At 37.5% G+C, this 26386-nt stretch overlaps 2 protein-coding genes, 1 long non-coding RNA gene and 2 pseudogenes across 16 annotated transcripts; all 5 read left to right on the top strand.

Annotated features, from left to right (window-relative positions):
- The first annotated feature begins 1746 nt into the window (after positions 1–1746).
- Positions 1747–4710, top strand: LOC104732630 (uncharacterized). 14 transcript variants are annotated; one of them, XR_015574603.1, is made up of 8 exons: positions 1747–1888; positions 2008–2089; positions 2339–2387; positions 2568–2611; positions 2841–2908; positions 2975–3050; positions 3151–3428; positions 4119–4710. It is a non-coding gene; the product is annotated as an uncharacterized LOC104732630 (long non-coding RNA). The 14 variants fall into 14 exon arrangements; XR_015574601.1 differs by lacking the exon at positions 4119–4710 and having other exon boundaries at positions 3157–3550; XR_015574602.1 differs by lacking the exon at positions 4119–4710 and having other exon boundaries at positions 2568–2625; positions 2991–3050; positions 3157–3550.
- Positions 4711–7204: 2494 nt separating this feature from the next.
- On the top strand, positions 7205–11797 carry LOC104732629 (putative LRR receptor-like serine/threonine-protein kinase At5g37450). Its single transcript, XM_019233819.2, has 19 exons — positions 7205–7395; positions 7483–7630; positions 7724–7795; positions 7881–7952; positions 8040–8183; positions 8266–8337; positions 8426–8497; positions 8586–8660; positions 8739–8807; positions 8895–8963; positions 9042–9113; positions 9205–9288; positions 9381–9452; positions 9542–10071; positions 10146–10319; positions 10401–10684; positions 10757–10808; positions 10890–11137; positions 11221–11797. Exons 1-19 carry the CDS (start codon positions 7299–7301, stop codon positions 11698–11700), a joined length of 2886 nt encoding a protein of 961 aa, XP_019089364.2. The 5' UTR covers positions 7205–7298; the 3' UTR covers positions 11701–11797.
- Positions 11798–14188: 2391 nt separating this feature from the next.
- Positions 14189–16154, top strand: LOC104733855 (uncharacterized). Its single transcript, XM_010453394.3, has one exon. It carries the CDS (start codon positions 14216–14218, stop codon positions 16067–16069), a length of 1854 nt encoding a protein of 617 aa, XP_010451696.3. The 5' UTR covers positions 14189–14215; the 3' UTR covers positions 16070–16154.
- Positions 16155–17756: 1602 nt separating this feature from the next.
- Positions 17757–18998, top strand: LOC104733854 (uncharacterized; annotated as a pseudogene).
- Positions 18999–21921: 2923 nt separating this feature from the next.
- LOC147931125 (uncharacterized) lies at positions 21922–24197 on the top strand (annotated as a pseudogene).
- Positions 24198–26386: the final 2189 nt, after the last annotated feature.

Genomic DNA, 26386 nt, shown 5'->3' with positions numbered 1-26386 from the left:
TTAAGGTGTCAATCCAAATGGAATGTTGCTAACAATCGAGATGCAATCAAGCAATTACAAGTCAAGCCAATTCAAGAAGAGTGTTTGTCTAACAATCCTAGAATGGTCAAAATGCAAAACGAAAATGAGTTACAGAACTAGAAACAAGATTGCATGACAAGAAGCGGAAATGAATAGAAACTTAAACAAGTCTAAGCATGAACTATAAGAAAACGAGGAACGAAATAGTCTCGGGAATGTAATAAAAATCAGAAAGATAAAAGTCCTAAGGATGGGAGTAATTGATGTCGGTGGAGTATCCTAGTCTACAGAGTGTTTAACATGCCACAAGCAATCTATCCCTAAACAATGAACATCAACTTAGCTAATCTAATCTCTTGGTAAAAGCTACTCAGACTCAACCACTTCCATACCTAGCTCTCGCTAGAAAAACGTGGTCGGGCAGGCATGACAAACAAGTTCATTCATGTCAACAAACATCCTAGACAACTAATCTCTTAGGCTAGGAACGTAAGTCTCTGGCACTAGTTGGTCAGGCATTTCATCGAACACCTTTTGGGTGTGGAAATGTCTCGAACCTAGTTTCAATTGATCAGAGAGAAACTAGTAATTCTAACTCTAGTCTAGAAGGGAATCATATAAATCAAGCTTAAATACCCTACATCCTAAGATCCTCCACCTAATCTATCCCATCCTCAAGAACTAATGCACTACTCAGATCCGGAAATCATCATCAACAACACAGACTCAGAAAACATTGAAACAAGCATTCTTAGATAGGTAAAAATAAGATAAACAAGTTTGTAGAAGAAATCAAATGCAAATACTCAATGTATCAAAAGATATCTGAATACAAAGTCTGGGAACGGTTCTTGGTGGCTAGGGAAACCTTACAAAATAAAAACGATATAAAAACTAAGATGTTGTCGCGGAGACTTAACAAAATGTATTTATAGTAAAGACATAAAATCCCTAAAACTTAAAACGACAAGATGAAGAGTCGGTTTGAGAATCTCCTGAAGCGTGTAAGATGGAACGTCTTCCTGACATGTGCGAACGAGAAGTGGCTCGAGTGAGTGATGACGTCGGCTCAAACGGCAGTCGACGACGGAGTGATGGCGCGACTCGAGCGGATGTGTGATGACGGAGTGACGGCACGACTCGAGACAGCCTGGCTCCAAAGTCTCCTAAATACCTGAAATACACTACAAGAAATATGAGCATTGATAGCAGAAAAGCATAGCGCAGTTTTCACAAGTGTTATCGTTGATAAATTTCTATAAATAAATCTATATAATAGCGCTTTTAAAACGCTACACCTAAAAATATGTAAGCGGGAATCAAAAATCACTCTTTCCGCCGACACTTAATAAAAATTGACTAAAATTCAGTCTTTCCCCACACATAGAAGCTCCAGAGTCAAAAAAAAAAAAAAAAAAAAAAAAAAAAAAGAAAAAAAAATTTCTAAACCAACGAAAACCTGAATCGTTTTATTTTCTTCTTTTCTCTTCCTCATCTCCTTCACACTTCTTCTTCCTCTCTAGGGTTAAGAGTAGGGAGAAGCCAAGGTTTTTGCTAAGCAGCCATGAGTGAGACGAGAGATAAGCATTGCATACCCAGATCCGTTTCTTACAACCCAAATTCTTCGTTGTTGTTCTCCTTTAGCTCTTCCTTTACTCTCCGAAGCTCTCACCTTCTCATTAAAATGTCAATTTCATCTCGTCGGAGAAGGTTTGTTGTTTCTCTCTCTCTTTCCCCCTTTGAATCTGGGTTTGGAATTAGGGTTACTTAGATATGTTATTCTTCTTCTACGGTTTTGAGTCTATTGAGCAAAGGACTGCAAGAGGTTTTACAGATCGAAATCACCGAAGAAGATTTTTCTCACTAGGTATCTCGATCTTAAACCAAATCTATCTTCTTCTGCTTCTGGGTTCACCGAAAATTTCTTCCTTCACTTCAATCGTGGTTTTGCCTTATATGTGGTTTCTGATTTTGTTGTTGTGCAAGGACCGACTATGACAGAGGAGTTAACACTTTTTCTCCCGAAGGAAAGCTGTTCCAAGTTGAATATGTCATTGAAGCTATCAAGGTAACTTCTCGATTCCTCCATTGTGGTGTGAGTTCATGGCTATTTCTGAATCAGAACACGGGGGTCTTAATAGCTGGAAAGAATTGACTTTTTTTTGCTTGGTGATTTCATCACCGATTTATTATATTTGGCTTCTGTTTTTCTGGGTGGTGTGGGAGAGGAGATAACTGAGTTGCAAATTGAGATTCAATGTATGGAGAATAAGCAACCGTTAGCACCTAACTCATTCTCAAATCTTGGACCTTGCAGGAGGACTAGTGGCCCTATGAGACGAGCTAAAGGTGGTTGAACTCTTGAGGTGGTTAGTGGTTACTTTTTTGTTTCTAATTTCCTGTTCTTCGGTTTCATAATTTAATTGATGTGTAGAGCGACCTCATTCGATAATGTATCTTATATGCATATGGATTTACTGTTTACATGAATGAAATGATGAGGCTATTCTTATTGTGGCATGTAATTTGTTTCCATCGCTATTCAGGATGAGACACTTAGACGAGCTGTTGACAAGTTTAAGGGGAAGAGGTGGAAGAAAATAGGTAATTTTCTTTCCTTGATCAAAGTCATCAAAGTCAAAATATTAGTCTGTTTGGCGAGTGTTTCTATCTATTATTAGTCTCGTTGTTGACTTGTGATTGAATTTGTGTTCTCTTATTTGTTGCAGGTTTTCATAGGTTTCAATTTCAAGTCATGAGTTTGTTAATGGATTTATGTCTACCTTGATTGATTTTTTTCTTTGGTGGGTTTCTCTCAGATCAAGTGTCAGCTATTTTGGTTGAGTCTTGTATTGCTGGTTATGCCGGTGTAACTACAAGCTCCATGGTACGTGTTAGTGTATATTTGCCTTAGTGTCGTGTCAGACTCTTTAACTTTTGATGTGTTTATAAGGTTATTGGGGCAGTAGGTGGCTTAAAGAACTCAAGGCTCAACTCGGCTCAACTCTGTGTCACCAAAGTCACCGAAGGTACTCAAAACAAGCTCTCTAATAGCATATCACTTTGCTGTATCATTTTCTGTATATTTAGGCTATTAATACTTCTTCTTCATGAGTTTGTGTTGCTTAGTTGCAGGTTGAAGCTGATTACGTGATGAGCTTTAGGATATGATCTGTTTATGTATTTTCTAATCTTTGACTTGTTAAATCTCTTTGTTGGGAACTTGCATGAGTGAGGACCACAAGAAGACAGGTCGTGACTCTTGAGTAAGAATGGGTTATATTTAAGAAGCAAGTTGGAGTTCCTGAAGCTGGAGGACTTCAAGAAGGCGAAGGAGAAGGTTATATTTAAGAAGCAAGTTGGAGTTCTTGAAGCTTTTAACGTCTGTTCATGAACTTTTTTCGATGGTATGTAGTAAATATTGTATAATACTTGGTTTGATGACTTGTTGTAGTCTAAGATATGGTATGTAGGTTTTGGATAATTTATTTAATATTTTTTTTTTTAAATAAATTCATACTTTATTAAACTGAATTACAATGTAATTTTTGTGCTAGAATAAAATATATTATATCAACAATACATATCTATAGTTGACAAAACAATAGTACAAATATTTTGCTACTATTGATTATAATATGGCACATAAAAAACGTTACTAATAATTTTAATATAACAATAACATAGCGCTATTACAGAGACACAAACAATAGCATTGGAAAAAAACGCTATTGTATGTGTACCCTCTAAGATAGCTCCGGTAAAGACACCGTTTATGAAATCACTATTAAAACGATATAATAGCATTTTTCGTGTGCTAAGAATACACATATTTCTTGTAGTGATACTCCAAAATGCACGAGGTATGCGAAGATAATGCAAGAACTACCTAAATATGAAAAGTGTACAAAAGAGAGTAGAAATTCATGCAAAAAAATTAGTTATCCTAACTAGATGCGTGACAAAAACATACTTAGCAGAGACAAAATATAGACATATCACTCAGCTTCGCTTGTTTGCTCGAGTTAAAAGTGGGTGTTTATGAGACACATATTGATGTTTATGAGCAAAGATATTAACAACACTTTTTTCTTTAGGTGGTACCATCTCAGAATGGGAGGATCTTCGGTCTTGGGGGCAGAAACTACATCCGTGAGCGTGGAGAAAGCTCAACTGGTGCAGTGGAAAGGATCTCTCTTGAACGTCAGCTCGCATCTCTTCAAGAGCAACTGGCAGGTGTTGTGGAATTTATGAAGCAATATATGTCTGCAGGTGGCTCACACTCTTTCCCAACGGCTCAACCAACTAATGGTACAAGTGCATCAGTGACCAGCCCAAGTCAAGCCAACAACAGGGACCCTGAAGATGATGACATCCATTTCAGTCATCCAACTAATGTGCCGGATGACACTCATGAACCAGAAGACGATGACGGTGATGCATATCACGGTAGTGCCATCAACTGATGAACACTCAATAACAGCTTTCTTTAACCCCTGCTCGTTTGTTTTAATACTCTGAGCATAGTCTTTTGTTTAATATCTCTGCTCTGTACTGGGGTCTTTTGTTCTGCTTTCTATTTCGGTTTAAAACTCTGATCTACAGTCTTTTGTTCTAAACTCTGTTCTGTAATCTTTTGGTTCAAACTCTGCTGTATTTCCACTTTAAAACTCTGCTTCCTGTTTGATAGTTTTGTTTTCCATTTGGCGCAACATATTAAACCTTGCATCATAAGGCGACTAACGAGCCAAACTAACATTTCAAATAATTTATGAATCAAACCGATAGCTACAAGACGATTTTGTTGCAAGTTTGTTACAGATTTTTTTACAACACGTAGCTCCTTTAGTTACAGTTTATATTGTAATAAATTGAAACAAATTGTTACAGTCAGCCGTAGTTATATTGTTACATTGTTATCGTAGTTATGAGCAAATAGATGCAATACTTCAGCAAATAGAGAGAAAAAAAAAAGACAAAAAAACAAAAAAAGATTTTCCTTCATGCTCGTAGCTGGTTTTTATGCTCGTAGTTATGAGCATCTTTGCTGAAGTATTGCATTGGAGAAAATTGAGCCACCCTTGCATGAAGAAAAAACTATGTATCCTACTAGCTTAAATCTTAAAGAAAATAAATATGATAACGATATTTATATAATTATCTATTGAATCAAAAAAAATTAATGATAAACTAGGCAATATCCCGTGCTTAAAGCACGGATCAACATTTTTAAAAAAATTATAATAAAATAATAAAGTTAATGTTATATTTTAAAAAAAATTTGTTTGAGATAATATTTATTTTTAATTGTTCTGTAAATCTATATATGTTTTTTGAATACTAATAGAATATTATAGTATTTTATTTTTGACTTATATATATTACAGCTTTGTATTGTTTGTTTGTTGTATTTGCATCATTATTTTGTGAAATATGAAGTAGTAATTTTAATTTACAGTTATGAACAAATAAAATTTATTAATTTATCAGCTATATAAATTTAGTTTTACCAATCCGCCAATGTGAAAATTAAAACACACATTTTATTTTCATATATCGAGTAATATATCATTGTTTTTAAAAGTTCAAATCACAACATATGTAGAAAAAAATCTGCATTTTATTAATCATAAGTATTACATAAAATTCCAAACAATTTGTAAATAAAATAAAATAAATATGATGTGAGAATCATAATTTGATATTTTAACAAAATATTAATCTTGTCATTAAAACTAATTATATTGACTATTTGAATATAAAATCTTAGTTTTTGAAATTCTGATTTGTTTATATTTAAAAAAAATATTTTGTAATTTTCGTCCATAATTTATCAGAGAGAGAAAATATTGTTTTAAAACTAATAATTATTTAAAATCAATAGCATGACTATGTAAAATTAAAGAAAAAAAAAACTCTATTATATTAGCAGTTAATTTTTTCTTTTTTCAAGTACAAATTAGTTTTGATTTGAATAGATTTTTTTTTTATATTTGATCTGTCAGCTTTTTTATTTTTAATTAATTATATTTATTTAATTAATTGATTAATCTTATTTTAATTAAATTTTTCTAATGATAATTGAATGTAATTTTTTACACATTTTAAAGTTAGTTTCATATTTGTACTTCTCAATTAATATAGTAGGATATATTGAAAAGAAATTTAAAAAAAAAAACAATATTTCAGATAAAAGAGATGTAAGACGGCTCCTACCTGGCTACAAATTTCAGCCAGATTATTTCTATAAAGAGGTAACTTCTATGGACTACTACTACTGGTTCTTGTTTAATCCACTTGTTTATACTACAGTAATGCTTTATAAACATATGACTTGATGATTTACGAAATGATAACCTTGTCAGGGCAAGATCTATCCACTTGCAGCAAAAAATGGCATTAGGACAGAGTCAATGAATCCTTTTTAAAATATTAGATTGTTAATCACTAATACATCACTCAACAAGCTTATAAAAACACCTTTTGTCAAGTCCAATATCTGTTTGGTGTGTTCTTATTGGAGATTCTCTTGCTTCCCTTGATTAATCTCAATCTTCATAATTATCCACAAAATAATTATATCATACAAAACTTGTCAATACATACCAATTTTTCTGAATAAATCAACATAGTTCCGAGTTTTTCCTGATTTTTTTCTGAACAAGTCAAAATTGGTTCAGTTCTACATTCAAATGACCCCTAATTAGTAAAACTCTTGTCTTTCAAGAGAAGAAAATAAATTGTAGCCTGTGTGTCCCTATATATAAAGATGTGTGTTTGACATTTACTCCCCAGATAAGAAAGGCAAGTTGGTTATAACTTACAAGAATTAAACTAATGTTAATGGTTAGAGGTGGAATTGGTTGAGGTTATGTCCGTTGAATTGTCTCTGTTTTATAAGGTTTGAATTTTTCATAAAAAGAGAAGAAGTAAGCAGTAGTAACTTGCATGAACACAGAAGAAGTCAGCTATATTCTGATTCTATTCCTCCAATCCAAAGGGAGGAGGAGACTTGGAAAAAACCGTTAATTGTCTTTTAACCGCGTCCACCGCTCATTTATCACATTTTAATATGGCAAAAACACCACCAAGTAGGCGTTAGTGATAGTTCCATTTAGTTTTTTTAAAACTCGTTGTTGCTTGAACTTCCATATATAGTGCTCATTATTTGTGTTGTATTCTCATTCTCTAAGCTTATGACTTTTTCTCAGCATTTTCAAGGTCATCACTAGGCAAAACATATTTTGATCTGTTATTAGAACATATTAGAACAGAAGATGAAAGAGATGATGGGTGTAGTTGGATTCATTTTGGTGTTGTCTTCTTGTTGCTTGTCTTTGCTGGATGCCCAACAGATCACTCATCCGACTGATGGTACGGTCCTCTATATTTCTCTGAGAAGCGTCTATATGTGACAGTGATAAGTGATGCTAATGATGGTTTTTGTTGTTGTTGTTGCAGTTAGTGCTCTGCAGTATGTTCACCGGAAACTGAAGGACCCTATGAATCATCTTCAAGACTGGACAAAGACGGATCCATGCGCTTCTAATTGGACCGGTGTCATCTGCATCCCTGATCCTTCTGATGGCTTTCTTCATGTTAAAGAGTTGTACGTTTGGACTTGTAAACTATCTTCTATTGTTTTAAACTCCTAAACCAAACCTTAGGGATGTCATATAAATGGTTTGATCAAATGATGCAGGCGGTTGCTAAACATGAACCTCACCGGACAACTGGCACCTGAACTCGGCTTGCTATCAAATCTCACCATATTGTAAGTCCTGTGTTTTCGTCTGAGCTCTGGTTTTGCAATGAAACTATATATCAACATCTCTCTTTTATATATTTCTTGATCACAGGAACTTCATGTGGAACGATCTCACTGGTCAGGTTCCACCAGAACTAGGAAACTTGACTCATCTCATCTTCTTGTAAGTAGCCTTGATCATTTTTTCATCAACATGTCTCCTTCATTAACGCATCATTGGAAAAGCTTTTACGTTCTTCTCTTTTTGCAGGCTACTAAGTGGAAATCAACTGACAGGACCTTTGCCTCAAGAACTCGGTTCTCTTTCCAATCTCTTAATCCTTCAGATAGACTACAATGAAATTAGTGGAGAACTTCCAACATCCTTGGCAAATCTGAAAAAACTAAAGCATTTGTGAGAGATCTCCATCTCTCCTACTTATCTTCTCTCTTCTTCCTTCATACCCTTCTGACATCACTTTAACTTTCTTTGATAGTCACATGAACAACAACTCAATCACGGGTCAGATTCCGCCCGAGTACTCTTCCTTAACCGATGTTTTGCACTTGTAAGTTTCTAGGTTACATTATAATTTGTTTATCTTATAAAAGAAAATCGGATCATTAGGGCTTTGTTGTGTGGCTTGACTTGTACAGCTTGATGGACAATAACAAGCTAACTGGAAACCTTCCACCAGAGCTCTCTCAGATGCCAAGCTTGAGAATTCTGTAACAACCTTTTTTGTGTCTTTAACTTCTTATTGAAGATAACTAAATATTCTCCACATTCAGACTAAGTTTGCTTCTTCATTTACAGACAATTGGACGGTAACAACTTTGATGACACTGAGATACCCTCTTCTTACGGATCGATACCACATCTTGTCAAACTGTAAGAAACAGAACTTAGTAAAATACTTCTCTTTTTTCCTTGTGGCGTACTGATTTTGTTGGTCACAACATAACACAGGAGTCTCAGAAACTGCAAATTAAAAGGACCAATACCTGATTTGAGCCAATCACCGTTTCTCTATTACTTGTGAGTTACTTTAACAAGAAGAAACCATTATAGCAATCCATATTAAAATAGTCTCTGAGGCTGTATGTTTTACTGTTGATGCTTCAGAGATATTTCTTCCAATAAACTCACAGGAGAAATTCCCAAGAACAAGTTCTCTGCAAACATTACAACTATGTAAGTGACGAAGCCAAGAAAATGGAATGTTACAGTGTTGTTGACAAACTTGGAACTGAACTTGTTTATTGTATGCAGTAACCTGTACAACAATATGCTCAACGGATCCATCCCTTCAAATTTTTCAGGCCTTCCTCGGTTACAGAGACTGTAATAAGACCCTCTTTTGCTCTTCTCATTTCTTAGTTTGAAGGAAGAAAACAAAAACAAAGACAAGAGTTTTGTCTATAAAAAATTTCAGGCAAGTGCAGGACAACAACTTGAGCGGAGAGATTCCTGTGATATGGGTGAATAGGAGCTTCAACACGTTGGAGAAACTTACCTTGTAAGTCACGCATATTTACAAAACAGAGGAGTCCAATATTTTTCAAACAAGACTAGTAATGTTTTATTAATTTTGATTTGAACAACTTGTAGGGATTTGAGGAACAACAAGTTTTCAAATGTGTCAAGCGTTATTCTAAACCCTCCTTCGAATGTCACAGTCAAGTAAGATTATGTTTTAATAAAAGAACAAACTAAACAAATGATTAAAGATGTGGGTAGAGTAATGAGAGCACTCTGTTTTTGATGAGCAGGCTATATGGAAACCCAGTTTGTACAAATGTAAATGGAGGAAAGCTAGCTGATCTCTGCGGCATCTCAACGGTAGAAGTGGAATCTCCTGGAACTTCTTCGTCGGAGGACAAAACTAATGGAGGAGACTGCAAACGCCAGTCGTGTCCTTTAAGCGAAAACTACGATTACGTGGTTGGTGCTCCAGTTGCGTGCTTCTGCGCTGCACCACTCGGCATTGCACTTCGGCTTAGGAGTCCAAGTTTCTCTGACTTTAGACCTTACAGAGTCTCATACATTCTTGATGTGGCCTCCCCAAACAATCTCGGCATAAACCCTTATCAGATATCAATTGACTTATTCTCATGGCAATCCGGTCCAAGGCTAGCCATGAATATGAAGATTTATCCTGAGTACAGTGAATTAAACAGTAAATTCAACACTACTGAGGTTCAACGTATTGTGGACTTCTTTGCAACTTTTACTTTGGATACTGATGATTCTCTTGGCCCCTACGAGATTATCAATATCGACACTGGTGCTTACAAAGACGGTAATACACATATCTTATACTCGTCATTGTGAACAATAAAGCGTATGTATTTATTTTACTTTTGCATGTTGTAGTTACTATCAAATTCCCTAAACAATCGGGAACGAGCAAAGGTGGCAAAGTTGGAATCATTGTAGGAGCCATTGCTTTCTTCCTTGTATTGTCCTCTCTAGCTTTGATCTTCTTTATTAGAAGAAGCAAACAAAAGAGGAAAACTAAAGAGGTTGACATGGAACGAGAACATCACAGTAAGTGAAAACTAAGTCAGTCTCTCTGTTTTGAGTTTTTTTTTCTTTAACAAATGTCTAATGCCATCCTCCTTGACCTAGTTCCAAAATCTCCAATGAACATGGAGAGCGTGAAGGGTTACAATTTCGCGGAACTTGATTCAGCCACAAGCAGTTTCAGTGATCTTTCTCAGATTGGCAGAGGAGGCTATGGGAAGGTCTACAAAGGCCATTTACCAGGTGGACTGGTTGTAGCGGTCAAACGTGCAGAGCAAGGTTCTCTGCAAGGTCAACAAGAGTTCTTCACAGAGATCGAGTTGCTCTCCCGTCTACATCACCGAAACCTTGTTTCTTTGCTTGGCTACTGCGACCAGAAAAAAGAACAGGTGAGTCTCTTCTTAACATTTACAAATTTTTCAAGATTGTCTTTGTGTTGATTTGTTATGTCTAATATTCAGATGTTGGTATATGAGTACATGCCCAACGGCTCTCTTCAAGATGCACTATCTGGTAAGTTTCCTTCCTTGTCTTGTATATATATAAAAAGTGTTAATGGGATGATTTTTGATAGATGAATGTGTCAAAATACAGCGAGGTTCAGACAGCCACTGAGTTTTGGGCTGAGACTGGGAATAGCACTCGGGTCTGCTAGGGGGATTCTGTATCTGCACACAGAAGCTGACCCACCAATCATCCACCGAGACATCAAACCTAGCAACATTCTTTTAGACAGCAAGCTCAACCCTAAAGTTGCAGACTTTGGGATCTCAAAGCTCATTGCACTAGATGGTGGTGGAGTGCAAAGGGATCACGTAACTACCATTGTCAAAGGCACCCCTGTATGTTTTTTTTTGTTCCAAAATCCTCTGTTTTTAATCTCTTAAGGAAGGAGACTAATTCTTGAAACCTAATATATATACAGGGATATGTGGATCCAGAGTATTACTTGAGCCACAGGCTAACGGAGAAGAGTGACGTATACAGCCTCGGCATTGTCTTTCTTGAAATTCTAACGGGAATGCGTCCCATCTCACACGGAAGAAACATCGTCCGGGAGGTGAATGAAGCGTGCGAAGCTGGGATGATGATGTCAGTGATAGACGGGAGCATGGGGCAGTACTCGGAGGAATGTGTGAAGAGATTCATGGAACTAGCCATCAGATGTTGTCAGGACAACCCAGAAGCGCGTCCGACGATGCTGGAAATTGTGAGGGAGCTGGAGAACCTCTACGGGATGCTTCCAAAAGAAGATAAGCCATTTTCAAGCCCTTCAGTTCAATCCTCTGCTTCAGGAATGTCAGGCTTCGGTGCTGCTTCCACAAGAGGCAGTTATACTAACTTCTCTGACTTCACAGCTAACCAACTCGTCAGTGGCGTCATTCCCTCCATCGCACCGCGTTGATCATATTGTTAAATTAAATGTGTGCAGTTTCTTTTGGATTTGCTTCCATACATAAAGTTCAAAGACAAATCTCAGTAGTGAAGTTTTTTTTATTTTACTGTAGTTTACATAAATAAGTCATCATACAAACAAGCATTATACAAGCGAGACTGGTATACAGCATCATGATTTGAGGATACCTCCTCCATCTATTAGGCTTTTATTAGCAGGCCATATGCAGGTTTCCAAATGTGGCCATATAATCAGGTTGTGCTAAGAGAACATTTCAACCTCTGGCTTTCAAATCTTCAAGAACACTGTAGAACTTTTGGTCTTTGAAGGGTTTTGAGATTACCATCAAACTACCCCTAGTGTACACCCTTGCCTTGCATATCATGTCCACTAACATGGTAGTAACTTTTTCATAACTATCGCCTAAAAAATAATATCAACGGCCGAGAGTATACGTCACAGACTTTTTGTTTTTTTTTTAGTAAAGAAGACGTTGAAAGCCCAAATCGGATCTTAAAAGCATAAACTAAATCTAAATCGTATGTACTACTAATTATTAAAAAAAATTATAAATTTTCATTTGAAATAAAAAAATTTGAACGTATATTCAAATCCACAAATGGTTGAATTAGAAAGTTTGTTGGAAGTGCCGATAACCTAGCAAAAAAATGCTCTAGTACGGTATAGTTCTTTTTCCCATGTAAGCTCTTTGATTTCGGAATAGATGTATAGTAAGATCAATTTTGTAGAGGTGAGAAAACGAGGTGGAAATTTTCGAAAGCATAATAATGTTGTCCAGACATCGTGGTTATAAAATACAGGGAAATTGATTTAAAAGGACATTTTTTCTAAATTATAGAATACAGAAAAACTCAATTATACCCTTAATAACTCAATTAAACTCTTAATTGTAGAAAAAACCAAAATTTCATTTTTCTGTATTTCTTCTTTTTTGTATATTTCCTAAATTTAATCAAAAAAATACTTCTTTTTTTTAATCCATTCCTCATTTCTTTTTACAAAATCTCGACATTACTCGCCTACCAAAAATAAAAAATCTTGACATTACTTTCTCTCTCTCAGGAGATATCGACACCCTTTTGTAACCCACCGGCTAGAATCGACGACTCCGGTAGCTTCTCCCACCGGTGAGAATCGACGACTCCGGTAGCTTCTCTCACAAGCGTAGGAAAATGTTGAAAAACTTTTAACAAAATCGATTAAAAATGTTTAATGTTTTCAGAACACGTTTTCTAAAGATGTTAGAACGTAATCTTAAGAATATATATGATTAGCATAATTTAGGGATTACGTAAATATTTTGTTTCCTTAAATTTCGGATTCAGTTTCTAAATTATGGAGAACATAGAGTAAAGTGTAGAATTAGTGTTCTAATTTTTGCAGGACACATGATAAAATGTAGATTCCATATTCTAACTTCAGTAGAATATGTATAAAGTGAAGAAAACAAATTCTAAAATTTGTAGAATATAGAGTTATGTGTAGAATATATATTCTAATTTCTGTAGAACACATACAAAATCCGACTTCTAAAAGTTTTAGAAGATATATTTATTCTAAAGTTTTCAGAACAAGTAGAGTGCGAAGAAATTGTAATATACATTATTTAGAACATGTATAGTATGTAGAATTTATAATCTAATATCTTCAGAATATATACAATTAGTAGAAAATGTATTCTAAATATTGCAGAATAATTTTTTTTCAATGTTAAAACACCAAATTTTCATCAAAAACACCTTATGGCAACTTCTTTCTTATTTCTAGAATTTGTTTTTAGGTGACTGAAATTTTAAAATTGCTTAAAAGTTAGTTTCATTTTTTAAAGGATAATTTAGGCATAATGACAAATTTAACGTAGAAGACATAATGGGACAAACTGAAGAAAAAATGTCCTTTTAAATCAAATTCCCCAAATATGATTATATGACCCTTAATGCTTTGACAACTTCTTTTTTACACAGATCAAATGCCAAGAGTCTAAAACATCGGACTTGATGAGAGAGTTAGTCTCATAAAGTTCAACGACGCTAATATCGTCATATTTGCAGCTCTTTTTTAATAATTTGACAAAGACGAAAGAAGAAAAACAATAAATTTACAATGTCAAGATCTTGTTGATGAACCAATCATGATATCAGATAGTTGCTTTTGTTACAAGTTTCTCACTGGTTTGGGTAAAATGATGTATCTTTTTTTCAGAGTTGTAAGGCCAAACCACTTGACGCAATGCACATATACATACTATACCAATTTGATACTTTTCCAAATACAAGTAAGGTTTGATTTTACGTCGAGTATGATTTGGATATTTTTGGAGTTAATTAAAATCAAACCGAATGATTTCACCTAAACTCCGGTAAAGTCCGGTTTATATTAAGTTTCGGATCAAATAAAATAAGCGCACACAGTTACAATTACAAAGTCTTCTTCAACCTAGTTAAACCCAATTTTTTCTGGGAAGAAAACAAAAAAATCAGAATCCGTTTCCCGAGAAAGTGCAATGAGGGAATCTTCGAATCCTATGGAAGGGAGGAGAACTATTCTTGCGAGGACTATCCTTGCGACTCCAAGCAACGAGGCCTTAGCGGCGATCGTCGAACAACTCTATAACAAGCCTCAAGAATCCAACGAATACAAATCAGCTCGAGCTCTGTACGACTTCTGCGTCTCTGTTTTCCCAAACTGCTTAACCCTAAAGCTTCTCAAGATCTATAGGTTCTACCCCAATGACGTCGTCAGACTCCGATCCATCGATCTTCTTTCTGAAACTGTGAAAGCTCATCGGTTCGAACTCTCTCTCGTCTCTCTCCATGAGATCAAACCTCTTCTAATTTCTTGCTTGACAATTCAAAATCCTAAAAGATCTGACGCAGAGATTGTAAGAGTCATCATTTCTTTGGTAGCTGATAAAGTTGAGGTGTGGGAAGAGATGAGTGACTGTATATTACACATACTTTCTCATCAAGATCCGATTTGGGCTTTTAACGTCTTCATCAAGTTACCATCATCACTCTACGGTGGATTCGTTCACCGTTTTTTACAGAGGTTTCTTGATAAAGTCTACAAGGTTTTGCTTCATCCTGTTGAAGATGGAGTTGAAGAATGGGTTTTGGCTTTGAAATCTGCTGTTAAAATGGGGATTCAGCTTATGCATTCTGAAATGAGATTTGATCTGACAAGAGATATACTTCACATTGTTTTGAAATCTGCTTATGAGGTTGTGTTGAGTGGGATGGAAGAAGAGTTTCTTCAAAGAGGGCTTCAATCTCTAAAGAAGTTCTTGGCGAAAGATGCCAGCAAGTTTAAATGGAATAGTGATCAATGCAGGTTTGTGGCAGAGTTTGCTTTCAGGATCTCAGAGACTGGAACAGATACTAAGGAATTTGCCAAGAAGATATATCAGATGGTCACAAAACTTGACAACTTTGTGTACAGTCCAGCTTTCAAACTCAGTCCATCTCGTGTTGGAGTAGATTCTGATTGTGAAGTAGTGTACAACCATTTGGAGGCTTTATCTGCAGTGGAAGTCATGAGACTGATCGCATTGACTGAGATTGATAACAGGTCGAGAGAGATAGCTTGCATAAGACTCTACGAGTTGCTTTGTGATCACAATTCCGGGACAGAGGAAATAAGCGTTTCAGATATCAGAGAGCTCCAGCCGTTGCTCATTTCTTGCCTTGCAGAAGTAAGAATTCCCGAGAGCACGTTCAAGATTCTCAGCCAGGTTGTGTTCCATGTTTTATATGAGTTGTCTACTTACCAAAACGACAACTGGTTCGGTATATGGGACTACATTGCTACAGAATGCAAAAGGTTGTTCAGGCAGACGGTTTATATCTTCCAGTGTTTAACAATGAGGATCGATGATAAAGAGTTTGTGATTCATGCTATTAATAGTCTTCTTCCAGAGATTCACAGTAACCTGAACACACCAAGAGAGTTGTTGTTGGAAGATAACAATTGCTGGGTCTTGGCGTTTACAGGTGCCTTCTGTGCAGCAATTCACTTGATAGAGGTGTCAAGTCACGCTGAACACTTGAAGGTGATTGCATATAAGATGATTGATGCAGTGAAAGAGCTTGTGGAAAGAGGAATGGAAGTTGATCTTGTGAGGAGAGCTTTCATAGATATGGAAAGAATTGTGGAGAGACAGTTTGACTGTTACACTAGTAATGACTATAGATTCGTTAAGGGTTTGGTTTGGAGGCTCTATGCAATCAAAGGCATGAGTGAGGAAAGTAAAGCTGTGTTGTGGAGGATTAATGTGATTCTGGAGAAAGTGCAGGAAGTGAAAGTGCTCCCAAAGAGTGACCTTGATTGGTTGAACCAACCTGAGACTTTAGAAAATTGAGTTTTTTTTTTTCTTTTTCTTTCTTGTATAGTTTGTATTGGAGAATAAAGTTGTGTACCTAGCTAAATCTCAAATCACTTCACTCAAAGCTTTACTCCTAATCTCAAAAATTCTTACGATATTAAAAGTATTTCTACCTTCTTTTTTTGTATAAGTGCAAAGATGTATGTTAATTCAGATTCTGTAGACGTGGTTGATTCTTAATTAACAATCTAATATAATGTCAATGTGATATTATAAAATTCTAAGAGAGAGGAGGTGTTCGTTCAAATGTACAATATAATTCACATAATTATCTAAAACACGTTCATATATATGATAGAAGTTTTTTTTTTTTTTTTTTTAATCTAATATTAAATTATATTCAAAGAAAAAATTACAGTAGTACAACTAGTGCAGCATTAGCTAAAGTTTTGAGCTGAAAAAGAGTAGATTGAAAACAGAGTTTAGCTATAAAAGAATCCTAAGAACACACTTGTAGCCACATTTGAAATGCCTCATCGTATCGCCAATCGCCCGTACATCCAATCGCCAGGAGCTGGTCCCGAACTTGCCGATCAATCCAGCCGACTAAATATGTAGCAGAGTGTGGCGGGTCACCATGTCTTCTGCCATTACGTTCACGCCAAATAGTATACACCACCACTTGAAAGACATACATGAGGAGGAAACCTTCAACACGGGGAGATTAGGGAGCGAGAGGTAAGTCATTACAGCAGACCAGACCGTAGAAAAGTGAGCCTTAAACAGCCCCTTTGCAATAGCCGACCACACCCCCGAGACAAAAGAGCAAGAGAAGAACAGGTGATCACACGTTTCTAACACAGATAATTAAAATAAAATTATCCGTGTTATAGATCTTCTCGGGCATAATACCTAGATAATACCTAGATATTAATACCTAGATATTACCTAGATAATCTAGGCTAGATTATGCCCGTGATAATCTCCTCGGGCATAATACCTAGATATTATCATCATTTGTACATAATTGATGGTAACTTCATGTCAGTTTTCATAAATAATTCTAATAATTGATTTTGTTAAAAAACTAATTCGAATATTATTATTTTCATATTAATAATTGAATTTTAATTTCAGAATAGCTTATTTAATTGATTTATAAAAGATTACAAATTAAAAAATTTAAACCAAAAATAATTAAATAAAAATCCATATATTAAACATAAACTAGAAAATAAATAACATAAATCATCCATCTTGCAAATCCGTGAAACATAAATAAAGCAAAGCAGCTAAAAAAACATTGTAAAACTAAGTCCATTGGCACCATTGTCCATTCTGTGATCATATATCTCTAATGTTGTTTCCACTGTTTGAATATCCATTGGCACCATCGTCCATTCCCTGATAAAGAATAATATATATATATATATATATTATATAAAATGTGGCATCTAAAATTTTAAATTAATATATGAATACTATTTACCTGATTAGGATTAGGGAAATTTGGTGTGTTTGTCGAAGGTGGATTTGGTATGTTCTTAAAAGCTGAAGCAAAACTTGTAGCTCAGAACACAAAATTGAAAAACGCTGCGTTTTGCTATGGAGGCAAAAATTTGGGCGATTAGGGTTTTGCTTTTCGTGTTGGCAAAGTTTGCTTCCCGGCGCCGGTAGGCTGCACGGTTTTGGGATGTTGTACTCCGTGGAGAGTCCTTGGGGGATGTCTAGTCCGATGAAGAAGGAATCATGGGTTTCAATGGTTCAGAATAAGAAAGTTCTATGAAAATTTGATGTTGCTATCACTACTTCAGAGGGGAAAGCTTCAGTGGAGATCCCCGATGACGTTCTTGCTAACTCTACGCCGCTCTGGGAGGATTTCCTCCTTGGAAAGTTTCTTGATACTGCTCCTCATGTTGGCAAAGTCCACATGATTTTGAACAAGATTTGGAAACAGGGGACTGTCTCTTCCAAGATAGATGTCTATGAAGTTAATGCCACTATTTTGCGGTTTAGGGTTTCTGACCCTATTCTCAGGGCTAGGATTCTTAAGCGGGGTATGTGGAATATTGCTGAGGTTTCGATGGTAGTCTCGTGGTGGTCCCCAATTACTGAGAAAGAACAACCTGAAGAAAGATTTATTCCCCTTTGGGTCCATTTAAAGAAGGTTCCGATGCATTTGTTCTCTTGGGCGGGGTTGAGTTTTATTGCTAGTGCAGTGGGCTCTCCCGTCAGGTTACATCCTGAGACTGGAACTTGTTCAAATTTTGATGTTGCAAAAGTTTTTGTTAATGCGGATCTATCTAAGGTTCCACCAATCAGTATCTCCTATTCAAAAAATGGTTCTGATTTTTCGGTTGATTTTCATTACCCCTGGTTGCCTCCTCGTTGCCCCCCATGTGAGAAATGGGGACATTTGGCAGCTCGCTGTGGTGTTGACAAACCTATGGAGGTGAGTCCACCCCCAGTGCAAGAGGAGCGGTCCTCCGGTTTGGCCTCTGCTACTATGCTTGAAAAAGAGGATACGACAAATGTTGTACCACCGGTGCTATCTGACTCGGGTTTTGTTTTGATAGAGAATACAAATGGTTTGGTAGATGAGGTACACTCGCCAGTCGGCCAGTCTGTTGCGTCTGATGAATGGTTTGTAGTGTCTCCCTCAAAAATGAGTCGTAGCCCTGGTAAGTCTGCAGCTCAGCAATCAACTAAACCTCCCATAGTCTCAGCATCCAAGTTTGTTGTTCTTAGTGTTAATGAGGATGATGAGGAAGGGGAAATTGTTGAGGAAGGTGTCACTGAAGTTGTTGGAAAACCGTCAACTGTCAACACTGACAACAGTTTGGGTGTGACCTCTGAGGATAGTATGCTACAAACTGCGTCACACACGACTAATGCCACAAATGACAATGGTCGGGGCAGACGTCCCCCATCGGCCAGAATTACTCAACGTAAGCAGAAAGAATGAGCGGAAGTTTCAACTCAGGCAACTAAGGTTAACACCTTTGTTGCTTCAAAGCAGAGGCTTCCTCACTGTACTTTTTAAATGATGAGTTTATCATGGAATGTGCGGGGATTCAATAAAACTATTAAACATTCCGTGGTCCGTGAATGGACAAGTAATAAGGAGATGCTATTTGGTTGCCTCTTAGAGACAATAGTCAAGGAAAATAAAGCAGCTCGACTCGTATCTTCCGTTTTCAGTAACTGGTCTTTTCTGTCTAATTATGAATATCACCGGTTAGGTCGTATTTGGGTGCTCTGGCGACCTACTATCCGCTTAACTCCGGTTTTCAAAAGTGATCAAATCGTCACTTGTTCAATTCTGTTGGAAGGTGAATCAGAGGAATTTTTCTGTTCTTTTGTTTATGCAAAAAATTTGGTTGAGGAAAGAAGAAGTCTGTGGGAAGATATGTGTCATCATAAGGACTCGCAGCTTTTTCAGAATAAACCATGGATCATTATGGGGGATTTCAATGAGATCTTGAGTGGAGATGAGCATTCTGGTTACCCTACGGCTACTTTATCTCCGGGTATGTACGAGTTTCAAACAGTTGCGACCCACTGTAACTTGTCGGATATGGGGGCTCAGGCTCCTTTATTCACGTGGTGTAATAAACGCGATGATGGTTTAATCTGTAGAAAACTAGACCGGGTCCTTATCAACGATGTGTGGCTACACCGGTTCCCACGTTCCTACTGTGTATATGAATCTAGAGGTTGCTCTGACCATCTCCGTAGCCGTATCCAGTTTGATGTGGGAACACCTGCTCTGAAACGGCCTTTCAAGTTTGTAAATTCTGTCGCTCTTATGCCGGAGTTTCTGCCTCTTGTAAAGTCGTTATGGGATGACACTGCTCTTTTGTTTATCTCAACCACTGCAATGTTCCAGTTCACAAAAAAGTTAAAGGGTCTAAAACAGGGGATTCGGTGAAGCGAACGCGGGAAGCACACACTGATCTATGTGCCAAACAAGTCGCAACTTTAGCTCATCCTACGATTGATGCAGTGCAGGATGAGGCAGAAGCTTATGCACATTGGCTACAACTCTCAGAGCTCGAGGAAGGTCTCATGAAGCAGCGGTCCAAACTACATTGGCTCCAGGTTAGAGACCAGAACAATCATGTTTTTCACAATGCTGCCAAGCTTCGAGAACATACAAATTCCATACGTGAGATAAAATGCGAGGATGGAACTATAGCCACTACTCAATCTGATATCAAACATGAAGCGGCAAGTTTCTTCTCAATCTTTCTTGGACTTGCTTCGAGTGACTATGAGGGAGTCACGGTTGAAACTCTCGAATCCCTGTTTCCATTTCGTTGTAGTGAGCATAATAGTGCTATGTTAACTCAGGATGTGTCGGATGAAGAGATCAGGAAGGTCCTCTTCTCGATGCCTGCAAATAAGAGTCCAGGGCCAGATGGTTATACCAGTGAGTTCTTTAAGCAAGCTTGGCCTGTATTGGGGAAAGATTTTACGGTTGCAATACAATCTTTCTTCCACAAAGGCTTTCTCCCCAAGGGTATTAACACCACCATTCTTGGTTTGATTCCTAAAAAACTTGATGCCCGGGTTATGAAAGACTACTGTCCCATCTCATGTTGCAACGTCATATATAAAGTGATCTCTAAGATTCTTGCAAATCGCCTCAAGGTTCTGCTCCCGGAGATCGTCTCTTCGAATCAAACAGCTTTTGCGAAAGACAGGCTCCTCATGGAAAATGTCCTTCTAGCATCTGAACTGGTTAAAGACTATCACAAAGAAAACATATCTCCACGCTGTGCCATGCAGATTGACATCTCCAAAGCTTTTGACTCCGTGCAATGGTCTTTCTTGCTCAATACACTCCAGGCTTTAGGTTTTCCTGAAATCTTTATCAACTGGATAAGACTATGTATCTCCACGGCAACCTTCTCAGTTCAGGTAAATGGTGAGTTAGCGGGTTTTTTTTGGTAGTGCCCGTGGATTGATGCAGGGCTGTTCCCTCTCTCCATATCTGTTCGTCCTCTGCATGAACGTCCTTTCCCCCCTGATTAACAAGGCAGCAATAGAGAATAGATTCGGTTATCACCCTCGATGCCATAATCTACTTCTCACTCACCTTTGTTTTGCAGACGACCTCATGGTTTTTGCTGAGGGTACAAAACGATTAGTAGAAGGGATTATACAGATTTTGGATGACTTTGCTCAGTTTTTAGGATTGAAGATAAGCTTAAAAAAGTCTACACTTTATATGGCTGGGATCTCTCCAGATCTACAGACAGAAATACAATCAACTTTCTCTTTCGAGATTGGCACTCTTCCTGTTAGATACCTTGGACTGTCACTTCTCACCAAAGCTATGTCTAGGGGTGACTATCAGCTGCTTCTTGAGAAGATTCGAAACAGAATAAGCTCATGGACGGGTCGGTTTCTATCGTATGGAGGCTGGCTTCAGCTCATCAAATCTGTACTCATTAGCATCACAAACTTCTGGTCCTCTGCTTTTCGGTTGCCAAGCAGTTGTCTGAAGGAGATTAACAATTTATGTTTGGCTTTCCTGTGGAGTGGTCCAGACTTGAAAACACATAATGCAAAAGTGGCTTGGGATGTTGTTTGCTTGCCTTTCTGTGAAGGTGGTCTAGGCTTGCGACCGCTGAAGGAGGTTAAAACTGTGTGTGGTCTTAAACTTATTTGGAGATTGCTCTCTACGAATTCCCTATGGAGTCAGTGGGTGCACACATATCTTATTTGTCAATCTTCCTTTTGGGACGTTGGGTGATCACCTCTTCAGGGGTCTTGGATGTGGCGTAAGCTGCTCAAGCTACGGGGGGTTAGCAAAGCAGTTTCACAACAAAGACATAAAAAATGGCAGCTCTACCTCTTTTTGGTACGATAGTTGGTCTCCAATGGGTCGACTGCATGATTCGTTTGGAGACCGAGGCTTTATTGATCTTGGGATTTCAAAACATGATATTGTTGAATCAGCTATGTTACACCATCGAGTCTGGCGGCATAGAGTAGATTCTCTCAATGTAGTGGAAAGGCTGATTACTACTGTCACGGCTAAGAGGATGCCTAAAACAACTGATGTACATTTGTGGCGACACAAATCTGGTCCAAAGAAAAAATTCTCGACTCGTGACACCTGGCTCCAACTGCGCACAGCCAAAGGTGCAAAACTGGACAGAGGGTTAACTTGTTTCTTCTATCATTAGAGTTAACTTGTTTTTTTTTTCTAGATCCCGCTTAGATACATATTCTATAGTGTCTAACAAGTTTTTTATTTTATTTTTAGTTTACGATTGATGTTGGATTCAGAGACACAAGCACCTGAAGATTTATCACAGTTGGAAACTGATTACACGATGCCTCCTCCACTTGCTTCTGAATGTAAAAGCTTCAAATGGAAAGTACAAGTCATAGGTAAATCTGATTAACACTGAACTTTATTTTTTATTAAATCATTTATATATAGCTCTTGGATCTGTTAATAATTTCAAGTTTTCGATCAAAGCTAAAGAGTTTTTTTTTTTTAATTTAATTTGTTGTTTAAACGGTGAGTTATCCCTAGGATCATATTTGTAGATGAGAGACTTTAAATATGTTTATATTTATATTTTCCTTCATTGTTAATTTTATCACTATATATTAATCAAACTAATTATGTTATATGTGTTCATGAACAAGATACGGATGAAAACATTGACAGCAAAATGGTGACATCTAAAGAAGTATGGAAATTTCAAAACATCAAAGTGATTGTGCATTTCGACGAAAACGTACAGTCAATCGGAGACTCTGGTGGTTTACTTGGATCATGGTTAGGCCAATTAATCAATTATTTGAATTTGTTCCCCATGACTACAATGATTGGAGGTTGGTTAGTCATCACACAAAAAATAAGGCGTGGGATGTAATTCAGGTAACTTCTTCCATCTAGTGATCTCTATTGATTCTTTTTTAATTAAACAATGTTTTGAGATAATATTTTAGTTTGATCTCTATTGATTAGTTGTATGTGCTGTTATTTCAGTCTAAATTCTTGTTTGATGATCCCACTATGAGAAATAAATTATGTGATGAGTGCACTATGTAGCAGATGTAAGGATGTGAAACTATGTCTTTGGAGAGATCACAAAAGAGATACTATGGTCGAAACAGTGGCGAATAAACCCATTAATGTTCTTGAAGAACAATGGTATAATTTGGCTTACACGAGGTTTGACCAAAAGTGGAAGGTATTATATATTTGTTCCATATTTAGTTGTACTTGATTGAGTCTATATCAAATGCAAGTAAATTTTTTTTTAATATGGTGAGTTTTCAGAAAATGCAAGAGCGGAATACAAGGAACCAAAAGAAACATACCATGCCTCATGTATTTGGAAGAAAGAGCTTTTCAAGGAAAAGAGATGAGATTGTAAGTAATTTATTTGTGTAGTAAAACTTGTGTAGTATATTAATATTAATGTAGTGTATATTGTTTATGCATGTATTTTTTACAAAGAAAATGAAGACGGGAAACACTCCATATCGAGCAGAAATTTTCGTTCAGTCTCGCATGAAGCTTGATGGAAGCTTTGTAAGAGAGGAGGCAAAAACACACGCGGTTAGTTTTTTTATCTGTCAACCACATAGGATTAGTTTAAAAATGTGCTTTTATAGTTTTAGTGTTCACAAGTTAATTATGACATTTTTATATATTTGGTTGTTTTTTCTAGGAATCACTTACAACTTTGATGAGTCAAAATCCATAGAGGATAAACAATGTCACAGCTAGTTTGGATGATGAATTTGCTCAAGTGTTTGGTCCAGAGCATTCAGGACGAGTACGTTGTGTTTGTCGTGGACCCACACCTTCAAAATTAGTGAGACGCTCAATTACAACTAGTGCAGAGATAGAAAATTCTAAAATGGTCATTGGGCTTAAGACACAAGTGAATGAACTATCCGACCAAGTTAGTGGACTGACTACCTTAGTCAACAAATAATTGGTACTTCCACTCTTAGTCAGGTATTAATATAGTGCTAGTTTTTCATTTAATATATCAAACTAATCTAGGCAAGAGCATGGGCTACAAGTTTTGCTTCAGCTTTTAAGAACATACCAAATCCACCTTCGACAAACACACCAAGTTTCCCTAATTCTAATCAGGTAAATAGTATTCATATATTAATTTAAAATTTTAGATCCCACATTTTATATAATATATGTATATATATATATATATATATATATTATTTTTTATCAGGGAATGGACGATGGTTGAAAGGACCGACCTTTTTAAAAAAAATAAAAATAAATAATAAATATAGAAATATAATATAATTAAATAAACTACAACTAATGGTCCCATACCAACTAGCCACCTAACCACAACCACAATCAACAGCGGAATAACAATACCAACATCCAGTAATAACCAATAAATATAAATAACCGATATTCCAACATAACCAACATTAAATACAAATCATAATCTAATGATCCAAACAACATAAACCAGAGAACCACCAATCCTAAATAACATTCTACAACTCAACTCTAGCAACCTAACAGAAGCCAGACAACCAAGCGAACCACTAGAACATCCTCCTCTTCATCGCCTTGATTCCACGATCACACTTTGCCTTTACCTGCACCACAAACACAAATTGAGATGCATGAGTATTTGATAAACACTCAGTGAGGCAATCCTCACATCTATTGGGCTATACACACAAGCAACAGTGATTTCAAGTTCCAAACAATCAACAAAACAAAGCACACAAACCAGGAAAACGAACATCAACTCGCTGGAAGGGAGGTGTCGACCGACACCAGCCAAGTGTCGATCGACACTGGTTCTTTGTGTCGACCGACACTACCCCACAGTGTCGATCGATACTTGCTTCACTGGTGTCGACCGACACCAAGTGGTGTCGATCGACACTCCCTCTGCAACCGTGATCCGCTCGAAGCCGAGAGTCAAATCTCGCTCCCAAACTCCACCAAATCGTCCAATACTCGAAACCCAAGCCTTATACATCCGTAGGAACCTGTAGCAACCAATCCCAGCAAGAAAAACACACAAACAAGCATCAAACAAGCAAGAACAAGGAATCAAAGGCTTAGATAAGCCATGGTCATGCACTCACCTCTTTGCAGGAAGATTAAGACCAATAGCAACAAATCCAACCCTCCTAGCAAGCTTCTAGATCCTTCCCAGCTCCAAAACTCTCAAAAACAGCCAGGAATCTCACCAATCTCTCTCAAAAGCTCAAGAACAATGCCTTTCTCTCCTTTCTCTCAAAAACAACAAAGCGGCGACAAAATAAACTTCCAAAACCCTTCTTGCGTCGAAACCCACTTAAATAACCCAGTTCAATGGTTTCCTAAAACCAACCCGAACCAAAACGATTAAAAACTCAATCTGGTCAAACCAGAAAATCAATGGTGTCGACCGACACCCCCTTGGTGTCGATCGACACCCTCACCCAAAACGCACAATTTGGTTTGCGGGTGTTACAATTCTCCCCCACTAATCTAGATTCGTCCTCGAATCTCGAACAACCAACAGCCAAGGACTCCCGTGCAACCGTCTCCACGGCCCGCACTCCTCTGACCGATCTATAGAAGGTCACCTCTAGGCGATAGACTCACGCTCCTGGCGTCATTTGCTCTCAATTTTTGGACTTTCCTTTACTCACAGGCCTAAACCTTGAGTTTTTATTGGCTCGTCATCAGGCCGAAGCCTGCATGCCATAATATTGGCTCCTCATCGGGCCTAAGCCCGCATGCCATAATATATAAGGAAAATCCAATACTCGTCTCTCGTGTTGCCATCCTACAGCGCGCCTCCGGATCGTCATCCAAAGTCGATATACCAACCGTACTCCCAAGCCACAAAGTCTCTGAATATGGCAGGACTAGGAGAACCTAAGTCCCCCCAAGAGTCGCGAGCAAACAATTCTGAACACGTTTGAGTTCTATCCCTATCCAGGTTTCCTTCCCGTGGCTCGCGTAAAACATTTCAATGTCCTACCAACCACATATCCCCTCACTGGAATACCTCATGACCACACAAGGATCATATACATGCCACAAGGGCCGCCACAAAGGCCAAACAAATGTCCTAAACAGGACCGCCAAACAGGACCGCCACCAAGGCCAAACAAATGTCCTAAACAGGACCGCCACCAAGGCCAAACAAATGTCCTAAACAGGACCGCCACCAAAGCCACTCGTCCTGAAGGACCGTCACAAAGACCATCTGTCCCGAAGGACCGCCTAAACAGGCACTCTGGCTAAACAGCCCACCACAAAGGCCACACAATTGGCTAAACAGCCCGCCACAAAGGCCACACAATGGCTAAACAGCCCGCCACAAA

The sequence above is a fragment of the Camelina sativa genome, chromosome 12, assembly GCF_030686135.1.
Source record: "Camelina sativa cultivar CO46 ecotype springtype chromosome 12, ASM3068613v1".
Taxonomy (NCBI): Eukaryota; Viridiplantae; Streptophyta; class Magnoliopsida; order Brassicales; family Brassicaceae; genus Camelina; species Camelina sativa.
This window is presented reverse-complemented; position numbering and strand designations above follow the sequence as displayed.

What these genes read in the sequence shown, in the direction of transcription:
- LOC104732629 (XM_019233819.2), top strand. Translation starts at nt 7,299, where the DNA reads ATGAAAGAGATGATGGGTGTAGTTGGATTCATTTTGGTGTTGTCTTCT. An exon ending in CTGAAAAAACTAAAGCATTT is followed by an intron (nt 8,184 to 8,265) that starts GTGAGAGATCTC and finishes TTTCTTTGATAG; the next exon opens with TCACATGAACAACAACTCAA. An exon ending in ACGTTGGAGAAACTTACCTT is followed by an intron (nt 9,289 to 9,380) that starts GTAAGTCACGCA and finishes AACAACTTGTAG; the next exon opens with GGATTTGAGGAACAACAAGT.
- LOC104733855 (XM_010453394.3), top strand. Translation starts at nt 14,216, where the DNA reads ATGAGGGAATCTTCGAATCCTATGGAAGGGAGGAGAACTATTCTTGCG.